Below are 25781 nucleotides of genomic sequence, written 5' to 3'. Positions count from 1 at the left end.
ACAAAACTGGCATCAGTTTCCTGCTGTGAGGAGGCTTACAGGGAGAAAGTTCCATCCAGTCACTCTTTCCCTACAGAAATATTTATCAAAAAAAGTCTGTAAAAGCTGTGACTTGGAAGATACCATTAAGTTTTATTCCTTCTAAATACTATACTTTGATATATACAGATTTAACCTGAATTCTCTGGTAAACGTGCCATCTGGTTGTGCAAGGCATGTGGCCTCCTTATCCTAAGGTATGGAGAGAGACCTGATTTCCTGACAGCTACTGTAATGGAAAGTAACCTATTAATTCTTAAAATAAAATGGAACAGACCTTTTTCTTGTTGACAGAATTTCTGGGAACTTTTACTCCAAATTTTACATTCAGAGCAAAGCATTTACTGAGAATTATTTTTTCTTGTTTGAAATGCAATACTGAAATTATTTTCCACAGAAGTCTTCTTGCCTTGTTTCAGTTCCTGACTGCAGCAGCTTTTCCAAAGGCTTCAGTGCAAACTGTCCTGGAAACACAAGGGTGAATGGCCTTTCTCTGTGCTTGTTCCAGGACATGAAGTTATGGGTTTTTTTCCCTAGAAACCTTAAAATTTCAGTCCTGATCATACACAAAAATATTGATTTAATAGTTTCTCTGATGTAACACAGGCAATGCTCTCTAAATGCAGGCGGGATGTCCAGGCCTTACGGTTCAGAAATCCTGCACAACAAAAAGCCTGGAGTCCAACAAGTGACTTAATAAATCCCAACTGACTCAATTACCTGTGTAAATTAATTATTATGAAATTCCCTAGACAAAAATCCAGTTTACACCTCAGGAACCCAAATTTTGGGAACGAAACTGGTTTCATAAGGGGTTATACAAAGAGAAAACGTGTCCAAAGGGAATCTCAGGAAGTGTCTCCCTTTTGCTTCCATGACTGTCTTTCAAGGGAAGAGATGAGAGAGCAGTTCCAGTCAGCCTGAGCTTTGCCTCAGGGAGCAGACACAGAGCCAACCTTCCCCATGTGGCCAGGCCATTGCTGGGCAAAGGAAACGCTCACCTTTTTAGGATGACAAGAACATGCATTGTCCATGGAAGGAGCAGGAAGGCTTGATTCATCTGAACAGCTTCTACCGTCCTCCTCGCCACTGTCTCTGGCTTGAGAGGAGGAAAAAGACTAGGGAACCTGAACAAAGAAAATAAAAAAAATTACAGGTGAACCAAGATCCTTCTTTAAGATGTCACTGTCCAAGTCCTGTTACTCTCAGTTCTTGCTGGTAACTGGCCTTCAAACATGCCCAGGACAGGCTGTGTCTCTAAGAGGCAGAAAATTCCAGTTCTGGCCAAAAAGCCCAAAAGCAGAAAGCCCAGTTCCAAGTAGTACTACTGGGGTAGCTAAACAGTTAAGAATGTACATGTTGGTGCCCTCAGGGAGAAGTGGCAGAGAGTAATCAGAGCCCTGATTCAGGGTTTTTCTTAATTTGAATGCAAACCAATACCAAATGCTGCCTTTTCAGTGATGGTGTTTTTCCTTTTACTCTCTGTTCCTCTTTGCTTGATTCAAATCCTTGACAGGTGAAAGACAAATATTTTCCTCCACTGCTTTTAATACCAAACATAAGGCTTTTCCCAGCTCCTGCAATAGCTTGACACTGCAGATTTTCTTGACTAAGAGAGCACAATCTGTATTAAAGGTTATTTTACCCACTGTAAAAGATTAATTTGGACAGCCATTACTTGTTCTCTTGGACAGGGGTAAAAAGGAGGTACTGATAGTCTCACTTCAGTAACTGGCTGTCATTCCTTTCAGTGGGAAAGGATTCAGTATTCCAGTGAATAAAGAAGGAACTTGTACTGTTAATTCACAAGTAATTTGTAGATTTGATTGCAGATGGCTTCCCCTCCCTCTCTGGTATGGCTTGAACACATGCAGGGAAAACCAGCTTCCAGCTCTCTCAGCAGCAGTCAATGTCTCCCCGAGCACAGGGTGGTGCAGGAATATCCCAGCACACCGAGGGAACCAGTCTGATGGGTCCCAGGTGGCCTAAAGTGACCCTCTGTTCCCAGGCAGCCAAATGAGACATCAAATTCTCTTAACTAAATGAAGCATTAATTAGGAGTGTATTCTGATGATTCATTTAAAATGAGATGCTTTATTCTAGTTCCCCTGGACTGACCTGATTCTCATGCCCTGGAACATCTCTGTGCTGGTGTGGAAGGGCAGGACTGTGGTGGCATTCACTCCAGGACAGTCCAGCAGCCCCAGGGTCAGGCTCTCCATGAAAGCAAAGGATGAGGCTTTGGAGGTGCAATAGTCAATGGCACCAGGGATGGCTGACAAGGCCAGGACAGAGTTCAGGCAAACAATGTGCCCATTCTGGAGCTCCAGCATCCTTGGCAGGAATGCTTTGGTGGTCTGAAGAATAAGAGAGTTAAAAGAAGAAAAGAAAAGAAAAAAAAATTGCTTAGCAGTGATACAACAAAACCAGCACTGACTGAAAAAATAAGGTGACACAGACACAACAATCCCAAGTGTTCCTGTTCATTATGTAAGGAAAGGAGTGGCAGAGGACCTTGTTGTTTTGTTATTTTCTGATATTCTAAGTGGGCAAAGTTTGTGTAGAAGCACAACAAAAGTCTTTCCTAGCACATATATAAGCAGTCCCCCCAGATACAGGCCATGAACAACAGAGTGCCTCCTATGCTTAAGATCTTTTATGGGATAAAGTCTTCAACGAAGTGATGAAATCACAAGAAGTTCTTTTTCATTTCTATTGTCTGATTCAAAATGGACCGAGTTTCACAGCTCCCTTCCCTGTAGTCCCACACTCCTCTGATGTTCCCTTCACATCACCATACAGGAAACTCCTCTGTGAGCTCAGGCTTTGACAAAGACATCAAATGTTTTACTGGAAATCACAGAACGGGAATAAAGAGCATCAAATACTGAGTACTAAAAAATTATGTTTATTTTTGACCTCCTTCCTCCGGCCTTTGCCCCTCACATTGTTTTTTCTCTCTTGTTTTCAAGACAGACTGGTTTTACCAAGCATCCCTTAGAGAGACCTACTGACTGTAATCTGTCACTCTCCCTCCCAGCTCTGACTACGTGTGACACAAGAGCTTATCTCACCCAGAACTGTCCCAGGGTGTTTATGTGCTGGGATTTGAGCAGGGCATCATCATCACTGTCCATCAGGCTCTTCCCATGAACCACAGCAGCATTGTTCACCAGGATGGTGATGTCACCCACCTGCAAAAAAAAACCTTGTGACAAACGGTATCTCTCCTCACAAATCAGCCATTTCCATTAGAGCTGAATAGCCATTATTGCCCAAATACATCATTATTTTCACAGTTTTTGATATTCTTGCCTCTGGGCCTTGTAATCCTTTGTATCACCTCATATAGGTAGCTGGACTTTGCACAATCTGATCTGCATGGTCACCCTTCCTTTTTCCAAATATATTTTTTTCTCATCAAATACTGAATCACAGAATTGTTAAGGTTGGAAAAGACCTTTGAGATCATCGAGTCCAACCATCAACCCAGCTCCACCACTGTGTTCAGCACTAACCCATGTCCCCAGGTGCCACAGCCACATGGTTTTTGAACACTTCCAGGGATGGTGCCTCCACTACTGCCCTGGGCAGCCTGTTCTGATGCTTTACAAACTTTTCCATGAAAATGTTTTCACTAATATCCAATCTAAAACCTCCCTTGGTGCAACTTGAGGCCATTTCCTCTTATCCTGTCCCTTGTTCCCTGGGAGCAGAGCCGGACTCCCCTGGCTGCACCCTCCTGTCAGGGAGCTGTGCAGAGCCAGAAGGGCATGGCACTACTTAAAGTGAAAGTACTTTGATTTGGAAGAGGCAAGGATGAAGGAGAAGGCTAATGATGGAAGTTTCTAAATGCAGCTGATATCTTAGCACCCTGTGTCTTTCCTGCTGTCCTTCATTTACTCTCCTGGTGCTCTCTCCTCTTTTAATGCTCTGTTGTTCTCCCCCCTGTGAGCAAAGTGCTGCTGAGAGTAACTGGGGTGGCTGAGCTTGATCCATTTACTGCCTATGGATAGAGAGGGGGCTGTTATTTAACACTGAAATGTGTGAAATGATCCACGAAACCTCCAGGCAGAACTATGCTAAGGGGCAGACTTTCAAAATCTGTGGATTATACCCTACAATACATATATATATATATATTGTATATAATGAGTCTCCTTCTCCTGAGTCTCCTTTTCTTCAGAGTGAGGTCCCCAGCTCCTTCAGCCCCTCCCAAGTAGTGCTCTCCCAGACCCTATATACATTACAAATATTATATATAATGTATATATACATATATATAATCTATAATGTGTGTATATACATTATACATACACACATATATATTTATAATGTATACATATATATATCATATATAATGAGTCTCCCCCTGCTGAGTCTCCTTTCTCTCAGAAGTCCTCAGCTCTTCAGCCCCTCCCAAGCAGAGCTCTCCTAGACCTTATATATATATATAAATAAAATATATAAAAATATATAAATGTTTCTATAAAATACATATATAATACATATATATACATATATATAATACAATGTATATATAAAATACATACATACATATATACATATATATAATGAATCTCCCCCTGCTGAGTGTTCTTTCCCTCAGAGGGAGCCCCCAGCTCTTCAGCCCCTCCCAAGGAGAGCTCTCCCAGGCCTTATATTTACATATATATATATATATATTTCTATAAAATACATATATAATACATATATATATATACACACATATAATACAATGTATCTATAAAATACATATATATAATACAAGGTATCTATAAAATACATATATACATGAATATATATATTATATATAGTGAGTCTCCCCTGCTGAGTGTCCTTCCCCTCAGAGGGAGCCCCCAGCTCTTCAGCCCCTCCCAGCCAGAGCCAGCTCTCCCAGACCTTTTCCCGCACGGCCTTGGCTTGCCGATAGACTTCCTCTCGGTTTCCCACATCACAGATGAAGTAGTGGCACTCTGTCCCCATCATCCTGATCTCCTCCGTGGTCTCCTTCAGGCATTTCTCAGTCCGACCCCACAGGATGATCTGTGGCAAGAAACTTTTGTTAGAGTGGAACAGCTTCTGTTTCATATCTGAAATAATTAAAACATGTTTCTGACTTCAGCAGTTTGATGGAAATCTTTGATGTGTTTTCTCTGCCAGGGCTGTTGTTTTGCTTCATTTAAGAAAAGCAATGACTTTCTGTTACATGGGGAGTATCACGTGGGACCTGTGCTCCACTGCTGATCCTCTGTTTACAGATCCTTTACAAGCAACACAAGCTAAAACAAAAACTCTGATCTGAAGCCCAATGTGACTGGTATATAGAACGTTTGGAAATTTTTCTGCTTCCTGTCATTTCAAATCTCTCCCTGTTTTTGCTGTACACACGGACAGAATGACAAACTTATCCTAAAACCACAGACCTTCCTGAATACCTGGTGTGTTCTCTACTTCTTGTTTTATGTATGGAGATAAAATCTGCTTTGTAGTAAAATGTATTCCTTCAGCCTAGTAATAACTTGAAATGCTGACTGCAGGCTGGTGTCTCGGGTGCATTTCAAACAAGTGTTCATCCTACAACAGACTTCTAAAGGGAGAAATTTCAAGCATGAACTTATTTTGCAGCTCCTATATGCAGGACTTCACTTTCCACTGCCTTTTAACACAATAAAAATTAAACACTGCTTCTCGAACAAAGAAAATTTGGAATATTTATAGAATAAACATTCAAATAATGGAGCATGGATCTGATTTACAATGAGACATAACCAGCCAACCCTATCTGCATTTCTACACCATCAGTGAGGTCAGAAATAGAAATAACATGAAAAGTCACCAGGTTCATTAACTCTCAGCATGGGGCTTTGTCCAGTACAATTCTTTCTAGTGAGGCAAAACCATCAAGTTTGAGATGAGGCTTCCACCACTGTCCTTCAAACATTAATCTGCAGCTAAGCAGATGTAACCACAGTATTTTTTTCTGAGTACACAACCTTATTTGCTATTTCTTTAAAGGCTACTGGAAGGAATAGAATTTCATCTCTGTCACTTAAGATATCTATGAATGAATTGATCTATGGTTTTTGCTCTTCAACTAAGTCTTCTTAGCACTCATCATGTTATAAATGGTGAGTCACTGCTGTTCTGCAAAATATAAATTACTGAATGGAGCATGTTACTGCAATCAGCTGACTGTTCTGTGACTGCAAGAGCAAGATCCAAAAGAGAGAGAAGAAATGGTTGCTACACTGAAAATACAAAATTATGGTGCTATTTATCCGGAATTATAGTTCCTTCTCACACTACTGTGTACTGAGTCTGTATGAATCTGGCCAGTATAATGATTTTTAATGGTTAAAAATAAGCACACTTACACTTCAAAGATTAAAGAATCTTTGAGTTTTCCAAAACTTGAAATAACAGGAAGAAAAAGGTCTGAATTGCATCACTGCTTACAGCTCAATCCCTGCAATTAACTTAATAACAGCAAGATAAGCACAAAAAATTATGTGTGCAGTATTCTTACCCCACAACAAATCTCTGGCAGGGAGCTTTAACATGCTTATTTTTTAAGGACTAGCTAAGCTTATCTCATAACTGGTACTAAAACTAATCTCTGGCAGGGTCAAAGAGCTCTTTAGTGTGCCCGAGCAAGGCTAAAATGCAGAAATACCCAAATCCTCAACCACTTCCTAAACAAGTTACATTTACAATTAATCCCATTTCCATGTCATTGGCACATCTGTGAACACAAACACACCCAGACTGATAAGATTTATATCCTCAAATTCTCCAGAGCACTAGCAAATCTGGTTAACCAGAAACTTTAGAGTGTGTATAAATATGCCAGAGCCATTTCATGGGAAATCTTATCTCAGGGGAAGTAATTTTCAAGGAAAAAGCTGTGATCACACTTAAAAACTATAAGAAAGCATATGGCTGAAATTGCAGCTTGTGCACTGGCCTGGCTTCTAAAGTCTCAGCGTATCACCCTTGGCCATCAGGGCTTGGCATCTCCTCAAAGCTTGTAAAACTGATGGCTATTTACTCACTTCTGATCCCAGGGCTAGACCGAGGAATATTTTTCATGTGTACACTGCAGACTTGAAGGGAAATCAAGAACATGTGAGAAATTTCACAAGCTCTCAGGAAGTATTTACAAAATACTGTTCAGCTGCGAGCACATGCACACTTGCTCTCCCTTTCACAACCCACATGGAAAGGGGAGGAAAAAACCACCACAAAATGTCAACTGCAAACATCGAGTCTGATGCCCACAGAGTTTTGCATCCGGGTGAACTTCACCCTCTTGGCAGGGTTGGATTAGTCAATGTACACACTAAAAAATGAAGTGACTTGTTGAAGAGTGATGGAAGGTAGGACAGGAAGAGGAGAGAAACAGAAGTAAGGTGTCAGACAGGGAGAGTGTAAGGCAGGAAACTGTGCTCACATATCTAAGCAGTGCTTCACACTGCTATTGCTAAATAAAAAGTAGATCACTCACTCTTCACTTCAATCTATTTCAAACATCCATGTAGCCTCCTATTCCCAGGAGCTACCCCTGGTGCATTGAATGTCAGGAAACATACACGGAAGAATAGTTAAGCAAAGGATGACCTGTCAAAGGAACATCTGTCTGTGATGCAACTCTTGGATATGCTATTTTTTTATGCCCCAACAGTTTCATGGAGACCTTTAATATCCTATAGGCAAGTCTTGCAAGGTGACCCCGTTAAAATCTGGGCCATCTGGGGAAGGCAGAATTTGCTGCTTATCCTGCTGACAACATGAATTTCAACACTGACTTCTTTCCATGAGAAGTTTTCGTGTCTTTGATACTGTCCACACTCAGGTGAAGGCTTCAGCCTGTGTAAGAGAAAGGCAGTAAATAAGAGACCATTCTTTTGTGAGAGGTCCCTGATGACCCAGTGGGAAGTGAGGGCTCCTGCCGTCATTTCTGCTACTTTTTACAGATGGATAAAACTCAGAACTCAATACAATGTGCTTTTGGTCCAAATTCAAGCCTGACTGCTCCTATGAGATCATATGAGACTTTAAATTTCTCTCTTACATCTGGCCAGACTGAATTGGCACAGGCTTCCCCCCAGCCTCCCAGGACATCAGATCTTACAGCGAGGCAAGTCTGGAGTTGCTGCATTTGTCTCACAGTTGAGGCTTCTGTTGCTGCTGAACATCTTTAGGAAGGGCTCGGTTTATAGTCTTTCTGCATAGGCAATACAGCAGTTTTCTGATATTTCTGATGTTTTCTGGGTCCTTACTCTCCTACTGCCTCCTGAGATTTGCTACAAACTCCTCAGTTCTCTGCCCTCCTGCATTCACCCTCTTCTGCAGAATGTGCCATTAGTGATGATCATCCAGTGCTCCTGAGCAAACCCCTCTGCTCCCTGGTGACCCGATGAGCCACTGTGGGCCTGGGGCTGCTCGCTGACCATCCAGTGCTCCTGAGCAAACCCCCTCTGCTCCCTGCTGAGCCACTGTGGGCCTGGGGCTGTTCGCTGACCATCCAGTGCTCCTGAGCAAACCCCTCTGCTCCCTGCTGAGCCACTGTGGGCCTGGGGCTGTTTGCTGACCATCCAGTGCTCCTGAGCAAACCCCTCTGCTCCCTGCTGAGCCACTGTGGGCCTGGGGCTGTTTGCTGCTGCCCCGTGAGCTCCAGTTACCCAAACACTTGGCTCTTCACTTCCCTTAGGATGCAATCCTTGGGACAAAGGAGTATTACTCTGCTCAGTAAACACCAAGAGAGGCATCACTTCACCCTGCCCCAGCTGGGATTCGAGGGCTCTGCATTCATGAGGAGCCCAGAGCTGTGGTTTCAGAAATCATCCATTTTATTAGGAAGCACAATTTTTCAAATGTAGACATAGGGCTCAGAGTCTGGTCTGTCTCCTCTTTCCTTTCTAAGTGCAAGTCTAAATTGGCAATAAGTGTATCCCAAATGGAAGCTGAGAATGACTCCAACAGACACAGAAGTTCCTGTCTGGACAGAGGAAAATGAGAAGGAATAAGGAGAGGCACAGTGTTCATGATTTCCCAGCCTGTCAGGATGCTGCACAGCCACCCATTCACCATAACTGAGTGGTGGACAGAGGAATATTTAATTTGCATTTTGGATAAATTTCTTGGACAGACAGTTCTCCATCCTGGAAAGAATCCAGCCCTTGTTTCTTCCCTCTCTTCATCTCTCGCGATCCTCTCCTGCCTGCCCGTTCCTGCTGCACCAGACAGGCTCTCCTTTCACAGAGTTACTGACCAGAAAATTGGGAGGGCAGGTGCCCGGGGAGGTGGATAATCCCGCTCCAAGGCTTCCTGCCCGCATTTACCCCGGCGTGACCCTGGGCTGGCAGCAGCCAGGGCGGCAGGTGGGATGGGAAAGCCATCCCTGACACTCCAGGCAGGGCAGGATCCCACCACTGGACACAGGGAAGAAGAGATTTATGATCTCTACATTCCCTTTAGGAACTCTATGGGTCCTCCTCCCCTTAATGAACTTCAAAGTAGGCAGGGGCTGTGACATCACACTTGGTGCAGATTTTCCCAGGATTTATTAATGGATCTTTGCAAAACAAACCTTATCTATCCATCTGGAGTCACAGAACTCCTTATCTGACCTGAGGAAAATCCTTTCAGCTGGAGGGGCAGGCACTGCATCCTCTGCTCCCAGAGGATTAACTCTGGATCCTTTAACTCTGGATTTAATCTGCTAATGAGGCCTGTCCCAGGTCGGAGGGGAGTCAGGGGGAAGGGTTTGCTGCTGTTGGACTAAGGCAAGGCTGTCTAACAGAGACCTGCACTGGCTTCCTGCCAAAAGCCCCAATCCTGACTGCAGGGCCAAAGCCTGACTTTCACCATAACACAAGAAGAGTTATGCTTCTGACCACCGCAAAATCAGATAAAGCCACTAATTTATATAAACTGGTCTAGACTGAAGCTGCTATCAACCACAATATAAACATGTGATCAATGCTTCCAGAGACTGAAGGCTATTACTAGTGCAGGACACAGGGTCAGAGCTAACCTTACATCATTTACAAGGCTAGTTAACTTGTTCAGTCTGATTTTACTGCTCGCACAATTCAAGAATGGCAGCAAAGGAATGTTGCCCTTTTACATCGTCAATTATTTTGGCACAGTATCTTCAGCAAACCCGCTGTGCTAGAATTTCTGCCTCCAGTGAGCTGGAGCAGCACTGGGAAGGTGTCCTGCCACAATTGCCACTACCGGGTTGTATTTGAGTAAAGAACTGCTCACTCTTGGTCTGTTACAGCACATTGTGGGTTGTGATTAGCAGATATAACTTCCATTCTGAAAGTTTCTCCATTTTACGATTCATGAAGCAATTCTGTGATACAATCTGAAGACACTGAAAGACTAAAGTGCTGCAGAGAGACACAAATGCCCTTCCTGCCTGATCTCATTATTGCTGCCTCCACAAATCAACCACAGCTCCCAGCCCCAGATCAGCAGCGATAGGAAGTAGTTGGTAGGTCAACACATTTCATTCCCCCTTTCAACCTCCTTCCTAGTCCAGGGGAACAAAAGTTGCTCTGTGTGAGCTGGTATCTGTAATTGCACAGACCTTTGTTCAAACACAGAAAGCCTTTCTGCGCCCAACACTCAAGAGTTCCTGCATACTTTTAGGAAGTACAAAGTGTAGATAATCCACTGAAGTATGCCAGCCTTATCCCCCTATATTCACAACGCCTGGTAGTACTAACTCACAGTCTGTCCTCGGAAAAAATGCATTCCAGTGTGTCCCATAATCCTGGCAGAGTTTTGCATATCGTGAGAAAGGGAGGCTAAATCCCACAGCCTCAAAAGCTCCGCTTTGCCTGTCAATGGCAGAAGAGTTCTCTCCTCCACCCCTTCCCCTCTCTTGGCCCCAGGCAAAGGCAGACAAGTTCTTTCAGGAGCTCTCCATGGGAGAGGCAGCTAAAGGCTGATTACTGGAAGAGGGAAAGGTGTGGCCCTGCAGTGTGAAAAGCCAATCTTTGCTTTAGAAAGGAAAAAAAGAACCTTGTGATGCCTGAAGTAGGTCAAAATACTTAACCCAGCCCCTTAGTGACACTTCTGTGAAGGTAAGCAAACAAAACAGGCCAGTGGAGAATTTCTCTCAGTTCCCACAGTGAATATCAAAGCTGCAAAGGACAGGTATGAGAAAAGTTGCATGTTAACGTGGAGAGTCAAGAGAATAAGCCTCTGTATCTATTTCACATGCAAGCTTCTCAACTTTACTATTTAGCAGTTGTAAAGCCTGTAAGAATTGAATTTAAATTTAATCTGCCACCCTGGTAAACACAAACCACAGACTTTATTATAAACTGGTTTAAGTCCAGGAGTAACATATAGTAACGAGATTAAAAGGTAGGGCTAAAGAGACTTCAGAAGGTGACTAAAGGAGTGAATTCCAATCATTTTAGTCTGGAGTCAGAACTTTTATTAGTTTATATGTTGACTTAGCACTCAATGGGATTAACATGATTCACCTAAACAACAGTCAATTCCAGATGTACCCCTTTTTCCCTCTTAAAGAAACCAAACAGCACCTAAAAAAAATCACAGAGGAATATGTCAACACCTGCCTGCTGTTCAACAGAGGCCTTCCTTGGAAAGAAAATGTGTGATTTTCTGTGTGCACACAGGCATTTAAGAGCAGCTCCCTCTGAAGAAGGGAACAAATGCCCACTGTTCTCACAGTCAGGACTATGTAAGGACAGGTGGCCCCACGCTGAATTTTTTTTTTTTCCGGGGATTTTTTTTCCAATTGCTTTCGTCTGCAGCACTCCAGACTGCCTTGGGAGCAACTCTTCGCAGCTCTGCTCGGAGCAGAGGAGGAAGGGCAAGGGTGAGGGTTGTTTGCAAGGAGAGGTCAGGCAGGAGTCAGCCTTTACAATTCCATTAACGCTGGGACAGGGTCAAACCGAGTGCACGCTCCAACAAAACGCACCAAGTGGCCACAAGCTGTCACCCTGGAAGGTCCCTGCAAGCATCTGTGGGGCAAAAAAGGACAGATTTGTGATGGTGAACGGCTTGCCACCCCATGTGTGAGATCAGGCTGCTGCTGCAGGCATCCGAAGCGCACACACAGAAATATCCCGCAGGAAGAGGCTCTGGCTGCAGAGCAGGGAGAAGTGGAGAATCTGGGGGTGGGGAGAGGGGTTAGAAAAGGTCTGTATTTGAGGTAAGGCTCTGGAGACACCCACCAATAGAAATATAATACTCCACCCTGCAAAAATAACTGGTGTGCTGCTGCCGCCTCCGTTTGCTTGGCATGGCATCCCTATAATCCAGATTCCTATAAAAGCGTCCTCAGATCTCAGGAAATTGTGGGGAGGGGAAATTTGCAGGTGCAGAAAGCACTTTTGTCCTGCAAGCACAGCAGACAAGATAGAAAGTCAGTAAATAACATTTCAAAGGGGAAAAAGAAATTACTGTGATGGTCTGACAGGACATTTCAGCATCACTGAAGTTTAGCTGTGTGCACATTCTTCTTCCAAAAATGCTGCATTATTATTTTTACTTACTGCATATAACTCTGGGTAAAGAACCTGTGGCAGGTTAAATGTTCATGTTAGAGAATTAGACAATTACTACAATGCAATGTCTACACTGAACAGTAACTGTTCTTGGAAAGCTAAAAAAATCCAAAAGTTAGATTACGAGGTAATGTTAGGAGAAGAGGACATGTGGAATTAAAAAGTAGCTCCAACACAGCGTTATTTCACCTGACTGGGCAAAACTGCCCACAAATTGCCTCTTCAACCAACTGAAAAGTCTGCTACTTCTTAACTAACAAAATGGAAAAGCCTGACAATATAAATGTATGTAAAAGAAGAATTAAAGAGCTACAAACTGGGTGCCAGTCAAAGTGGATTCTTCTGTAGAGTTTGCCTTTCTATTTCTGAGATGAATTCTGGAGCAGAGCAACCTAACCTTGAAATGCTGGGTGGTTTTAACTTCCAGGGTGGAGGGATGGCCACTGCATCCCCCAGGGACAGCACTGACTCCTAGGCTAGACCCTGCATGGCTTATAAAAGCATTAGTTATGCTGCATTACCAGTTTAAAGAATTGTCATCTTTATTTCAGAACACCTTCAGTTTTGCTCCAAGCTAAATCATGATGAGCAATTCGCCAGCACTTCACTTATTTTGGGGAATATATAAAAAATTCTCTACAAGCTCTATAAAAATAAAAAATACAGACTTATCGATTTGATGCTATACTCAAAACATCACTGAAAAGTAAAACTACGGAAGGGTTTAAATTTGTTAAGCTGGGAGAAGGTTTGCAACAAAAATAGCCATAGAAACCTAAGGGTGAATAATGTTCCCAATGCTGTCATTATAAACTGCCCTCCAGAAAGGGCTAAAATATGCTCCAGATCATCCATGTGCATAATAGGATGCAGCTCTTGACTGAAAAAATAACTTCTCCCGTGAGGTTACTGGAGAAGTATTGGAGTTAAAATAGCCTGCCTTAAATCTGTGTATAAACTGAACACCAGCAACTGCTCCAGACAAGCTCCCCTACAAGCCTTTCTCTGCCTCTAGAAAAAGAGAGCTGCTACCATTTTCAAACCATAGAAAAGCTGTCAAAAGGTGCCTTTCTTATAAGAATTTTAGTTGAAGAAATAAAGGACGCTGCTTAGAAGAAAGCTTCAATGTTGAAATGCTTAACTGGTTGCCTATCTTTTCATGTGCTTTTCAAAATGTTATTTTTTAATGGTGGCTGTTGCTATGCAACAGAGCAGAATCTCTAAAATCTATTCATGAGTTGTACAAATGGCAGTTTTCAGGACATATTTAACTCTCTCAGTCTATTAAGTCAAAGGAGGAGGATGGGAATCAGAGGACTGTAAGCTCCCAGAGCACGACCCCCACCCAGGGGTACAGCATGGCTTGAGAAGGGTCTTTCACTGATTATACTTTTTTTTTTTTCAATACACTGTTAAGATGAAGTGGCTACCTTGCTTTCAAAAAATGTGAAAAACAGCGCAGCTCTGTAAAATAAAATATCTAAAGGTAAAAATAAAAGTTATATACATGTTCATTACTTTTACCCAGAAAAGATCAAAGCAATTCAAATTCAGATTCTGCCACAATGGTATTTATTTAAACAAGAGGTGCTGGTCAGGCAGTCACAAATCCAGCTTTGGCATGCTCCTAACTTACAGCTGTCTGGAAGTTACCATCTTTTGGATGTGACTGCATGCTTTTCAGGCCACTGCAGTGCAAAATGAAGTTAATTCACTTCAATGTGAACATAAAATCAATTAAGTTATCACAGAACGAGACAAACCTGACTTTCCAATAAAACAAACTACATAAAGTAACCTGGTCAGTAACTGGGATTTAACTGAGGGGCAGAAATAGAATATTGAGGCACAATAATTCTCAGCATGTTCAAAGGTAGTCACAAGCCCAGCTCTTTGCCTGAAGGGTTCCCTCCCTGCCAGCAGCTTCAGAGCATTGGGGATCTGGAAACTGCTCCAAGAAAGTGTGTGAAATTTAGCCCTAAAAAAACAGGCCTATTTTTGGTTGACTCACATTCACTTTTTGCTTCCACTGAAATATAAGTGATAAACCCAACTGAAGTAATGGCCTGAAGGACAGCAATCCCCACGTGCAGCAGTGATGGATTGTCAGTGCTGGAATTGCACTTAGAAACCTGGATTCTCAAACAAATATCACTACTTGGCCTAAATCTGGGACTCAAATGCAAACCAAAAGTGTTTTAACTGTTTTTATTGATTCCAGTGGCTAAAGAAACCATTCTAACTTCATCCCAAACATATCAACTCGCTCTGAGATGGATCTTTTTTCAGTCTATAACCAGCATTTTGATTATTTAGTGCATTTACAATTTCAACAACAACCTGAAAATGTGTAGTTTATAATTTTATATAATTTATTTTATAAACATAATTTACTTTCAGGGATTAAGAATTTTCTATTCTTATTGTCCCTTTCAAGTCAGCAAGGAAGAGAAACTAAAATCCCTTTATAAATGTAAGATGCTCTTGTAAATTTCTGGTTTTGCACAAATGCTGGACTGAGATGGGACAGTGTCAGCGGTCAAAGGCACCAGGAAAGCTCAGGGAGAGCTGTAAACAAGTGCAGTGATGTCAGGAGGAGCTGGCTGACCCACTGCTGAACTCTGGCTCTGAAGGACACACAAAGTGCCAGATCCCTTTCCCACACATGTGTGCATGCTCACCCCACCCCCCCTTCCACCAGAAAAGGTGTCACAGAACAATCTGCCACAGTTGCACATCATCATCCAGGGAAATAAACCCTGAGACCCCTTTTGATGGCTGAAGACTTTGCTTTTGAGGAGACCAAGCTACTTCCATAAGCACATCACACATAAACAGCACGGCCAGCGGTCTCTGAGGGGCCTGGATTACAACCCAGTAACAAGCAGCAGAAAGCTACAGCATTGCACAACCAGCACATCCCAAACCCAGAATCAAACGGCTCAGTTCAGCGAGGCAGGACTCCTGCATTTCCCAGGGGCCTTGGAAATATTCTGACATAATTCCTGACAGCTCCCCGTGGCCAGAGCCAGCCCTGAACTGTTACCATTTGGGAAAGAAGCACTTGTACCAGCTGGATGCCTTTAATATCCCACTTGGAAGCATGACCTCCTCTCCTTAAGGCTGACTTTGTCCTCACTGGGAAGGTTTTTTTAGGAGCTGGGTACAGGGAATTTGAGGTTGTAGTCAACATCAAACCAAGCTGCTGACAGGGGATGTCAGGATTTTCCATTCCCTCTCCACCAAGCTTTGCCCAGGGAAGTGCTGATCAGAGACAAGCTGTCTGTGTTTGCTGCCAGCAAGGAGACTGAAATGACAGATCGAAGACAAACACTAATTTAATGTTCATGTAGAAAATATCTGACTGCCCACTGCTATTGCTGATCCATTCTGTTGAAGAGCATGGAAAGACAAACTGCTCAGTGTCTGTACAGCAACACTCTTTACTCCCACAATTTAGGGTTGGCATATTTGAGATTTTTCTTGAGGTCCAGTAAAAAGATTACCTAAGAATTTCTGCCTTCAGGTAAAATGGTGCAAGTTTGTCAGCTCTTCAGACACAAAGAAAATCTCGGGTGAATCTGGTGATTCAAAGGGCAAACAGAACAAACCCCAATTATAAGCACATAAAAGATCATGGATTTTTAAGTGGTGACTTCTGTCTTCTAAATGTAGGCCTGGCCATAAAGGAGACATTTACTCCTTAGTGAAGCTTCCAAGAAACACTGAAGTAAGATCTTCAATGCCTGAAGTATGACTTTCTGCTACAGGCCAGCACTCACAGGAGTTCAGACAGCAGGATTCTAATCCAGGACTTACTGGGAAACAGGACCTACCAAAGTGACAAAGAGTACCCATGGGTGCACCTGTACTGCTCCAGAGAAGGGAGGATGACTGAGTGAAAACTCCATCTGCACCTATTTTAAATGGCTCTTTCACTGAGATAAGGGAAGAAATACATTATTAGCCAAGTCACACCAATGCTACCCCACCTTTATACAGACTCTTTCTAATCTGTAGCTAAAACTGTGTCATACTACAGGATAATCACAGACATAGTCTTTCCAGGCATCCTTTTTGTACCACCTCAAAATATGTACAATTTTATGTTGGTTAAGTGTACTCTGAGGTACAACTGTCACTGGTTACACACTGAGAGCCTGGTTTACCTGACAGGCACACACCTAAAGCACAACTGATTCAGCAGAGCTGCATTTGTGCTTTCAAACATGATTTTATTGCCCTAAATGGAGCACTGACACATTTGCTCAGGCAGTGTAAGACAACAGAAATCCCTATGTTAACCAAAACAAATAAGCTCTGCAGCACTGCAGTCAGTAAATTGTAATTAAGAAGGTGGCAACATAAGGGCAGCTGTCCACAAAATCCCATTGTAATTATGCATAGTTTATGGCTAAACTAATGGGATGAACAATTTAAATTAATTACAAACTCTGCCAAGGTACCCATCTATTCCCAAGTCTATTAATTAGAATCAATTTAATCCCCACTGGGATAAAGGTCAAACAACATGTATTTGACCCTTTTCTCCTGGCGTCAGTGTTATCAGCCAATGGATCTGGCAGTGCCTGGGTCTGACTTGTTCGACTCTTCAGGATGTTGACAGGATGCTTTGAAGTACAGAGTCTCAGCCCAGCTAAAAGAATCTCTAATAATTTCTGCTTTATATTCCTGATAAACATGGGTTTAAAGAGGCCAGAGCGTATTCTCTCTCGGTGGTCAGCTCTGAGGCTGTTGTTCTCTGTCTTGAAGGTTTTTCTTTTCAGTCTCCCTCTCCTGCAGAAAACCTTGAAGCAGCAACTGTGTTAGATTTGTGTCTTCAATTTGGGACAGGAATCAAAGTGACAGTGAACACAACACTAACTAGCATTTATTATTGGATTTGAAAACAAATACTCAAACTTACACTCAATACTTAAACTTAAATACTCAATAATCGTTAGCTGACATTTTCAAACTGCTCAGAGGGAAAGATACCAAATTTCTAGACCCTTGTCCAATTTTATGGGAAGGCAATCAAGAGAACTGTTACTTTTTTTTCTTCTCCCCATCACTCCTGCAGAATGAATTAACCAGCTTCTTCTGTGAACCTCATCTATTATTATCTATTTGTCCTAATTCTTTGGCTTTTTTGGTTTTTTGTTTTGTTTTTGTTTTTTTTACTTGCCTTTATACTTTCATTCCTCTCAGGTTACTGTCAGGCAAGTTCCTGGTATTTGCTCTGCCAGTTTGATGTAAAACCAGAGAGTTCTTGATTTGCCACTCTGAATGTTGCTGATCTCTTTGAGAAATGGAATTCAGAGTGTATTTAGAGTTTTCCAAGTTCATCCTTTGTAATTTTACTATCCATTGCACAGTATCACTCTAGTAAAGCAGGTTTCCCCAGCAGCCTTACGAATAATAAAATCTTTGATTCCTTTAAAATGTTTTAGTCAAATGCTTAGGACTGTATGCATGGATTATGGTCACTCTTAAAGCAAATTGCTGTGCCTGGCTAATTAAATCAGACATTAGCTCAACAGCATGTTTGATTCTTTTATAATGCAGTAAAAACTACCTACAGTGCTTCAGATGGAAACAGTTCTACAAGCCTGAGACTTTTTCTAGCCTGTGCCAGAGCCATGACATAAATGCAACACAAATACTCAGCAGCACTTTTACAAGTCACTGTAGGTGATGAGACTACGCAAATAAAATAGGGATGAATCACTTCAGATAAGTGGCCTGAAACATCATGGCCCAAAACCTTCCTGTCAGCCCTGAAGTTCACAAAAATCTGCCTCTTTCCTTCCTCTGGTACAAATGAGATGGAGAATCATGGAATCAGACTGTGGCTGAGGCTCAGGACCTCTGCATGTCCTCTGCTCCAACCTCCTGCTCAAGATCAAGCACCTCCTCTACTGCTTTGACCAGGTCAGCTCATTTTGAATTTCACTGCCTCCTCCTCCAGCTTGCCAGATCTGAGTCTCTGTTTTCACTTTCAAGGTATTCACTTTCACTCTACCCATACTCCCTTTGCCTTCCATTTAGCATTAGGTTTACTGCAGCCTTTACCTCCCAGCATTAATTTTTAAAACAACCTGTCTGTTTTCTACCACATTTTCTGGACCTCTCTAAACATTCTTCAAAACTCTTCACTGCTACTTTTCAAACCCCACCTTAAAACTTCCATTGTTTAGATGCCTCTTCCAAAACCTTAAACTGGCTCAACAAGTGGAGCTGCAGTCTCTGGCTTTCATCAGCAGAGAGTTCTGTGTTGGTACTCATTGTCACCTTTTGGTTTTTATCTCCACTGTCACATTTATTTATTTTATCCCTGCCAACCCTGAGGTCAGCATCATCTTTTGCTGTTGTTCTCATAGAGCACATTTAGCATCTTTATGCTAAACAGTCTTTGCTGTGAAGTCAGTTTTTGAGGCACTGCAATGACATTAATATATAACCTCATCTTTAAAACCGTAAGAATTTTTACAGCATTGGCACAGTCCTTGTATTTAGTGGGAAGCCTCATTTAACTGCCTTGGTGCCAGACCTTCAGCATGTTAAAAAGTGCTGGATCTTGGTGTGCCAACTCAGCATGGTCTCAATTGGGACAGTATTTTCTCATTACATCACTGCATCTTGATGAGAGATGACAAGACTGTAACTCTGCAAGTACCACTTCTTGTTAACATTATTTATTCTCCTTACAACATACCCAGCAACAAAAGACAGGTATGTTCCAAATTATAAGTTAAAACAGCTCCAGCCCGAGCTGCTTCACAGACACCAAAGATCCGAGAGCTGATAAATTCTGGTGGTGCCTGCCAGGCAGAGACACTCATTCAGCATGTTATTCCAACTGCTGGCCTTGGCACCAGCCCCCAGCACAGGCTCCATGCCACGGCAGCTTGGGACTCCAAACAAGGGCTCTTCTGCCCATCCTTAAATCCAATCAACAAAGTAGGGAGCTGCCAACAGGAAGCCATTAAATAAAGCTGCCATCAGGATGTAATCTTTGGAGAAATAAAGCTTTTCTGGAGAACCATAAAGCCACCCAATCAGATCTGTGCTCTCATACTTCACCAAAAGTTTAAAATTAATGTATTATTTTGCATGACATGGAAAAACATTCACTCCCCAGCTCCTCTCATGTACTGGTTGCTGATAAGTTGTGACACGCTCTCCTAGTTCACTGTAAGATTAAGTGCTTAAATTTAAGGAAGATTAAAGTAACCATCATTTAACAGATCCCTGAAGCTGCTGCATTCCTATGGTGGTTTCTTTCCAACCACACACACAACAGGAGAGATTAATCACTTACAATCTCATATTTGCACTACAGGTAAATATTCTCATGACACTAAAATATCTACAGCATAGAAAATTTCCTTTTAGATTACATTAGTGCATTTTCCTTTTAGATTACGTTATCCTTTTCACACAAGGTCAGATTGCCTTTTCCAAATGGACACTTTTTTGCATTTCAAAATGACTGCACAGAAATCCATTAGACACATGGGCTGTATGTCATTGTGGTACCACCACAGGGCAGGAAAAGCATTCAGAATGGGGACAGATGCTCACCTGGCAACAGTTTCTTAGCACTGAAATCTAAATATACATATAAATTTTACACTGAGTCTTTTGAAACCAAGCCACCTTAAATGCAGTGCACCACACTGGCATATTGCACTGGGTAATGTACATCAGAACTGTGTCCATTTCTTTTATAAACCTAAGTTTAAAGGCTTTCTAATTTCATTATGTGAAGTCATGGTGCCTGTTAAAAACAAGTACATGGTAACTAATCAGATTCTGAGGAAAATCAGGTCCTCTCAGCTCTGAAAGAGTGTCATTTTAAACCAGCTCTTTTCCTTCTATCAGGACTAATATTCTCTGGGGTGGCCAGATCAGGTCTAGTCATGTTCTGAGCTGAGAAGGAATGAATGTGTCAGAAATCAGTTATTACTTGCAGAACAAAAGTGTCTCCTTGACAACTGGCCCAGCACATGGGATTTTAAAGCTGGCAGAAGCAGAAGGGTTCCTAGGGCTCCTGCAGGGATCTCATGCCTTCCCACCCCTTCCCCACTCCCCCAGCACAGTCAGGAATTCTACACCTCTGAACATTACAAAAGAAAGGGTTCCAGATTTGGAACACTGCAGTGCATCTGGATGAAGTCTGGGGCATATTCCCATTCCAGTGCACCAGGAATTTGATGCCAGGCAAGAGATACTCTCCAGTGCAGCTTAGCAAGACTCTTCTACAAGCTCTGAAAGTGCAACCAGAGATGAATGTTTGAGAGTGACCGATATTTTAAGACATTTTGGAATAAGAACTCTCACTGAATCCATGGGAGACACTCATGGCTTTTGTCCTGAGCCTCAAAAAACTCACAGCTCTGAAACAACAGCAGTGGATGTCTTTTGCCCTGACTTCAGGAGATTGGTATTAATTTAAGATCCAGCTCTAGTCACAGTGCAGTTAATCCTTGATCATACAGCATTGGTATGTGCTATAAAGTAGCTTTTAGAAGGTATATACCAATTCATACAAATCAGGACAATAATATATGGCCATTCACTTAAGAGTTGGACTCGATAATCCTTGTAGGGTCTCTTCCAACTCAGAGTATTCTGTGAAATCTGTGAACTAATATGTCAATGTGATTCAAAAAGACCAAAGTGAAATATTCATAGACCTACAGATACAATTTGTGTGGGAGGAGCATGCCATTGATAAATTCATCTCAAAACTTGCCAAATTTTCCATTACTGGGAATACAAGGCTAAATTCTAAGACCTGATACCATTTTTTTTTTACATAACCTCTCGCCAATACTCTCAGCCTAAACACAAAATAGCCCCAAACCTTACTCAGCTAAACCCCTCCAGTTATACAAGACTTTCAAGCACTTGTAATTCCTCTGAGGTTTTCAGTTCTGTCAGAGAAAGTGAAACACTGAGGGGAACTCCAGGTTCCAGCAGCAGTGTGGGTTTGCACAGCTCTCATCCATCCCTTTCTTGGTGCTACTTCCTTCCTCAACTTCTTCCCATCCCAACTGTGACTGAACTGAAAGAGGACAGCACAACCAAACAGCACGAAATCTTCCAAAATGCAGACACTGAGGTCTGACTTTGAAGAATGCTGTGAAAACACCGATGGAAAGAACAGCTGAGATTGCAGGGCTGTTGGGTTTTTCTGGAAAGGCCCAAGAAACTCTTCCAAAGTCACTGTCAGATAAACAAGAATGCTAAATTACATACCAGAGCTGGGGCATCTGTTTCAGTCCTATTATTAACATCTTTTTCAGTTACTTTTACTAGGTTTTGTTGACACTTAACAATGCAGAATGCCTAACAACCAAGCATCCCTTTCCCATTCAATCACACCTCAAATGAGATAATCTCTGAACAAATTAAATTAAAACGACAAGGAAAATTTTTAGAGATCACAGTTTTCTAAAAGAAAACCTAACAAAGATCAAGACGTACAAAAGACATAGGAATCAAAACTTCTGCACTAGAGACTATCAAAACCAGGGCTGACAACTTCCTGGCAAAGGCACTATAATGAAACTTCTGTAGGAAAAGCAAATTGCTTTGAGGAAACCAGGCACAGTTTCCCACTCTACTGAGCAGTGAATGAACCCATTCAGCCCCTACACCCCCTGACTGCTCACATCTGCAGAGGGCTGTTCTCCAACACAAGAAATACTGTTCAAAGGGGCCAGTCTTTCCAATATTAACTGGATTATACAGTACAGTCTTTGCAAAACACCATTAGGCTTTGGAAGTGGATTTTTATTTCATAGGCATTAAATCATAAACTCATAAAAGTCTCTCCTTCTCCCATTTCATTAACACAGACATTCTCTGCCATTTTGGCTCACCAGAGTATCAACAGCTATGAGCCTTGACAGAGCTACCAGTGTGTGAGGCTGAGGCAGAGGTGATACTTCATTGACCAAATACTTTCAAGGTACAGGCAAGTTCTCAAGAGTTAAAGCAAGCAACAGTGAGGATTTTGAATTTTGCAAGCAGGCAAGAAGGGACTGAAAGCAGAAAGTTAATTTCTCCAGCAATCCAGCCACAGCAAAGCAGCTTCTCAGCCGGCACTTATGAATCTGGACACATCTCTGGGAAGTTGGATTACAACACTTGAACAGTTCCGGAGAAAAGTCACTGCTGTTCATCCCTCATAATAACACTAACATGTCCTGGATCATCTGTAAGCACTTCATCCCTGCATACAGCTCATTTACATGCTCTTGGCTGTTTCCAGAAGTGCTCCAGGAAGCATTTCAATACACAGCGCCTCCCAGGACCAAGTAGTTCTTGACAACTACTTGAAATTACAAACGGAGTATGGATCCTTTGACCTCTCAGGGTACACTTGAATTGGAATTATCTGATGATTAAAGTTTTTCATTGCCTAAAAATTGCTGTCAGTCTTAATTGAAAAATACCAGAACATACACTTGTGAAACTGCAAACAGAACTGGCACTGCTTTGTGCCCTTATTGGCTATTTCTTCAGAGAGGCCAATGAACAACTTTGAGAAAAGAAACATTACCTGAGAAGGAAATGTCTCCTAGACATTTATCTAAGTCACATTTGAGGCACAGTGGCAGAGCAATGGGGGTAAAGAATGGGAATCAGGATGGATTTACAAGATCATGCCCAAGAGGCTTCCATTCCATTAGACTGAGAACTTGAGTCTCCACTCATCAATCAAGCACAAGACATTGTATTTCTATTTGCATAAACCCTTCCGGGATTTATTTCTTGTCATCTTCATAACTTTAAATGCAAGATCAAGTTTTACAGTAGAGGAGTTGCAGATGTGACAATTCATAATCTTGTGAAATGCAACATTCGCCACCTTGCTGGAAAATGGCTCCGCTGCATCTCACTTGTGAGCAACAAAACCAGCCTCTGAAACAGAGTGCAAGATGAAATCCCATCCACTCTAATTACCAGAGAAGTTTCATAGCCTCACAGTCCCAACTAACTTATCTTTCTGAAGATTCTAATCTCAAAAATATGGTTATATATCGCCGCCTACCTCCAAAACCCCGCCACTATGTGTGTGTGCGCAGGCGCTGGGAGCACTTGGTCAGGACACACTGCACACCCTCCACCAGAACCTGAACCCATGGCACTGCTGCCAACCACCTCCATGGCACGCTGGGCTTGGCCCCAGAACTCCATGCCTTCGCTGGAAGTCTTTTTCTGAACTTGGAATATGGTGACTACACCATCTGATAATCAGAATCTGTTCCAAGTTATTAATTATGATCAGTAATTCAAGCTTTGCGTGCTACCGTAAGCCAGTTAACAGTGTAAAAAGAGAAAAACAGTCAGTTTTCACAAGCCTTATCAAAAGATGACTTGCTAGACACTCCAAGGCTTTTTCATTTCTTTTTGATTGTCAAATGCAAAGCGTAAAATTGCAGAGGAGTGCCAAGCAGAAGGTTGTGCATGGTACATGGCGACTGCACAAAATCCACAAATTTCGGGTTGAGCACAGAAGCAGGAAAGAAATGAAATCTCATAGCAAAGGGAATGGAAACTACCACACTTAGGTAAAATTAGCATTAGAACTACTAGGGAGATTAAGCCAACTTTGCTGTTCTCACCACAGGCTGGCAGGCAGTGCCATTAACTGGGGGATCAGACCTGCTGAGTGCCATATCTGACTGACTGGACACCATGATATAACTGAAAAAAAATCCAACTCAAATTGAGTCAATGCAAAGACAAACATGAAACGAGTACAAAGATTCCCAATAATTATTCTCATGTATTCTGTATTCTTTCCTCGTACAATACATAGAGATTTTGTAGATAGGACATACAGATAGAATACAGTCTGTGTCTGTTTACAGTAATTCCATCCTCAGCTCTCTCTCAAACAGCCCAGGCTCCTTTTGGCCCCTGTCCCCTGGCTCCTCAGGGCCATTGTTCAGCTCCCAGCTCAACTGCAGCAAAACAGCTCTTAAATGTGCTGTAGAAATGGTAGCACTTTAATGCCAGCATTCAGCATAGCAACCAACCGCTCTAAATAAATAAATAATGGAGCTTGGTATTCCAACAGATAATATAAATACACCTTCAGCAAATTTCTTGGGTCCAAAGGTCAATCAACTTGTTTGCTCTGACTCCCAGAATGTGTAAATCTCAACATGATGTTTAAACACAAACACAGACAAACACCAAAGTTCAATGCTGACATATTTTACACCTCAGTGTTACATGCCAGAATAGCTCTGTACCACACAGAGAAAACTGTAATGCATGTGGAAGGAAGTGATAAAACCCTATCCTGAACTAAATCCAAATTTTTTTCTTTAAATAGCCTCTCATTCTGTATTTTTCCTCTTCTTTATTCTCTATTTATTCTCATTCATCCGAAGTATTTATGCAGCTGTCTGATTTCACCAGTCCTCCCCTTAATTACCAATAAATGGGGAGATGAAACTTTCCATCCTAAGAGTCATTTCAGGGATGTGTGTTTCTGTATCCCTGACTGATTCACACACAGGAGCATACCTGTATTTACAAAACCACGACATTTCTAGGTAAACCACCAGTTCCTGAGCAAGAGAATGGACCCACCAGCTACACTGGCACCTCTGGGCTGCTGTGCAGACCAGCCACTCTCCTAAAGGAAACGTGCAAATAATCCCACAACTTCCACTCAAGCCATGCTCTTCTTGCTGGTTTTTCATTCATTTTCCTCTTGAACAGCTCTGGGCTGTCCAAAAATTAAATACAAGGGACTTCAGGAAGCACAAGAAATTAATTTCACGAATGGAAAGCCAGCAGGGTGAAAGGGAACTCTTCTCCCCACTGTCCCAGAGCCACCTGCCCCTCTCCTCTGGGGTGATACCATCCTGATAGATGAGGGCACCATACATGATCCCCATGCCCAGCAGTGCCAGGAAACAGCAATGGAAGTGAGCACTGGCTCCATGCATTGCTCAGCTCTCCTTCCCCTGCCACAGGCAACCTGGGCTGAGGCAAAACCCTCTCCTTTGCCAGCAGAGGGGATTCACGAGGGGGATCTTCCTCACAATCGCGTTTTCACGGATGGGATGGGGAAAGGCAGGACGCAGTGAAGGACGAGTGGGCAACTTCTGAAATGTAATTGATGCAACAACTCAGCTCTGCAAAACGAGA

The 25781-nt window shown here is 42.3% G+C and overlaps 1 protein-coding gene across 1 annotated transcript in view; it reads right to left on the bottom strand.

Annotated features, from left to right (window-relative positions):
- Positions 1 to 25781, bottom strand: part of DHRS3 (dehydrogenase/reductase 3) — a 31477-nt gene that overhangs the window by 4233 nt on the left and 1463 nt on the right. The window contains exons 2-5 of the mRNA XM_038159776.1: positions 4942 to 5085; positions 3114 to 3233; positions 2158 to 2396; positions 1041 to 1166 (exon numbers count right to left, since the gene is read on the bottom strand). Coding sequence (XP_038015704.1) covers positions 1041 to 1166; positions 2158 to 2396; positions 3114 to 3233; positions 4942 to 5085 — 629 coding nt within the window. The remainder of the gene's footprint in view (positions 1 to 1040; positions 1167 to 2157; positions 2397 to 3113; positions 3234 to 4941; positions 5086 to 25781) is intronic.

Source organism: Motacilla alba, chromosome 21 (assembly GCF_015832195.1).
Source record: "Motacilla alba alba isolate MOTALB_02 chromosome 21, Motacilla_alba_V1.0_pri, whole genome shotgun sequence".
NCBI lineage: Eukaryota > Metazoa > Chordata > Aves > Passeriformes > Motacillidae > Motacilla > Motacilla alba.
Note: the sequence above shows the minus strand (reverse complement) of the source record. Positions and strands in the feature narration are given on the sequence as shown.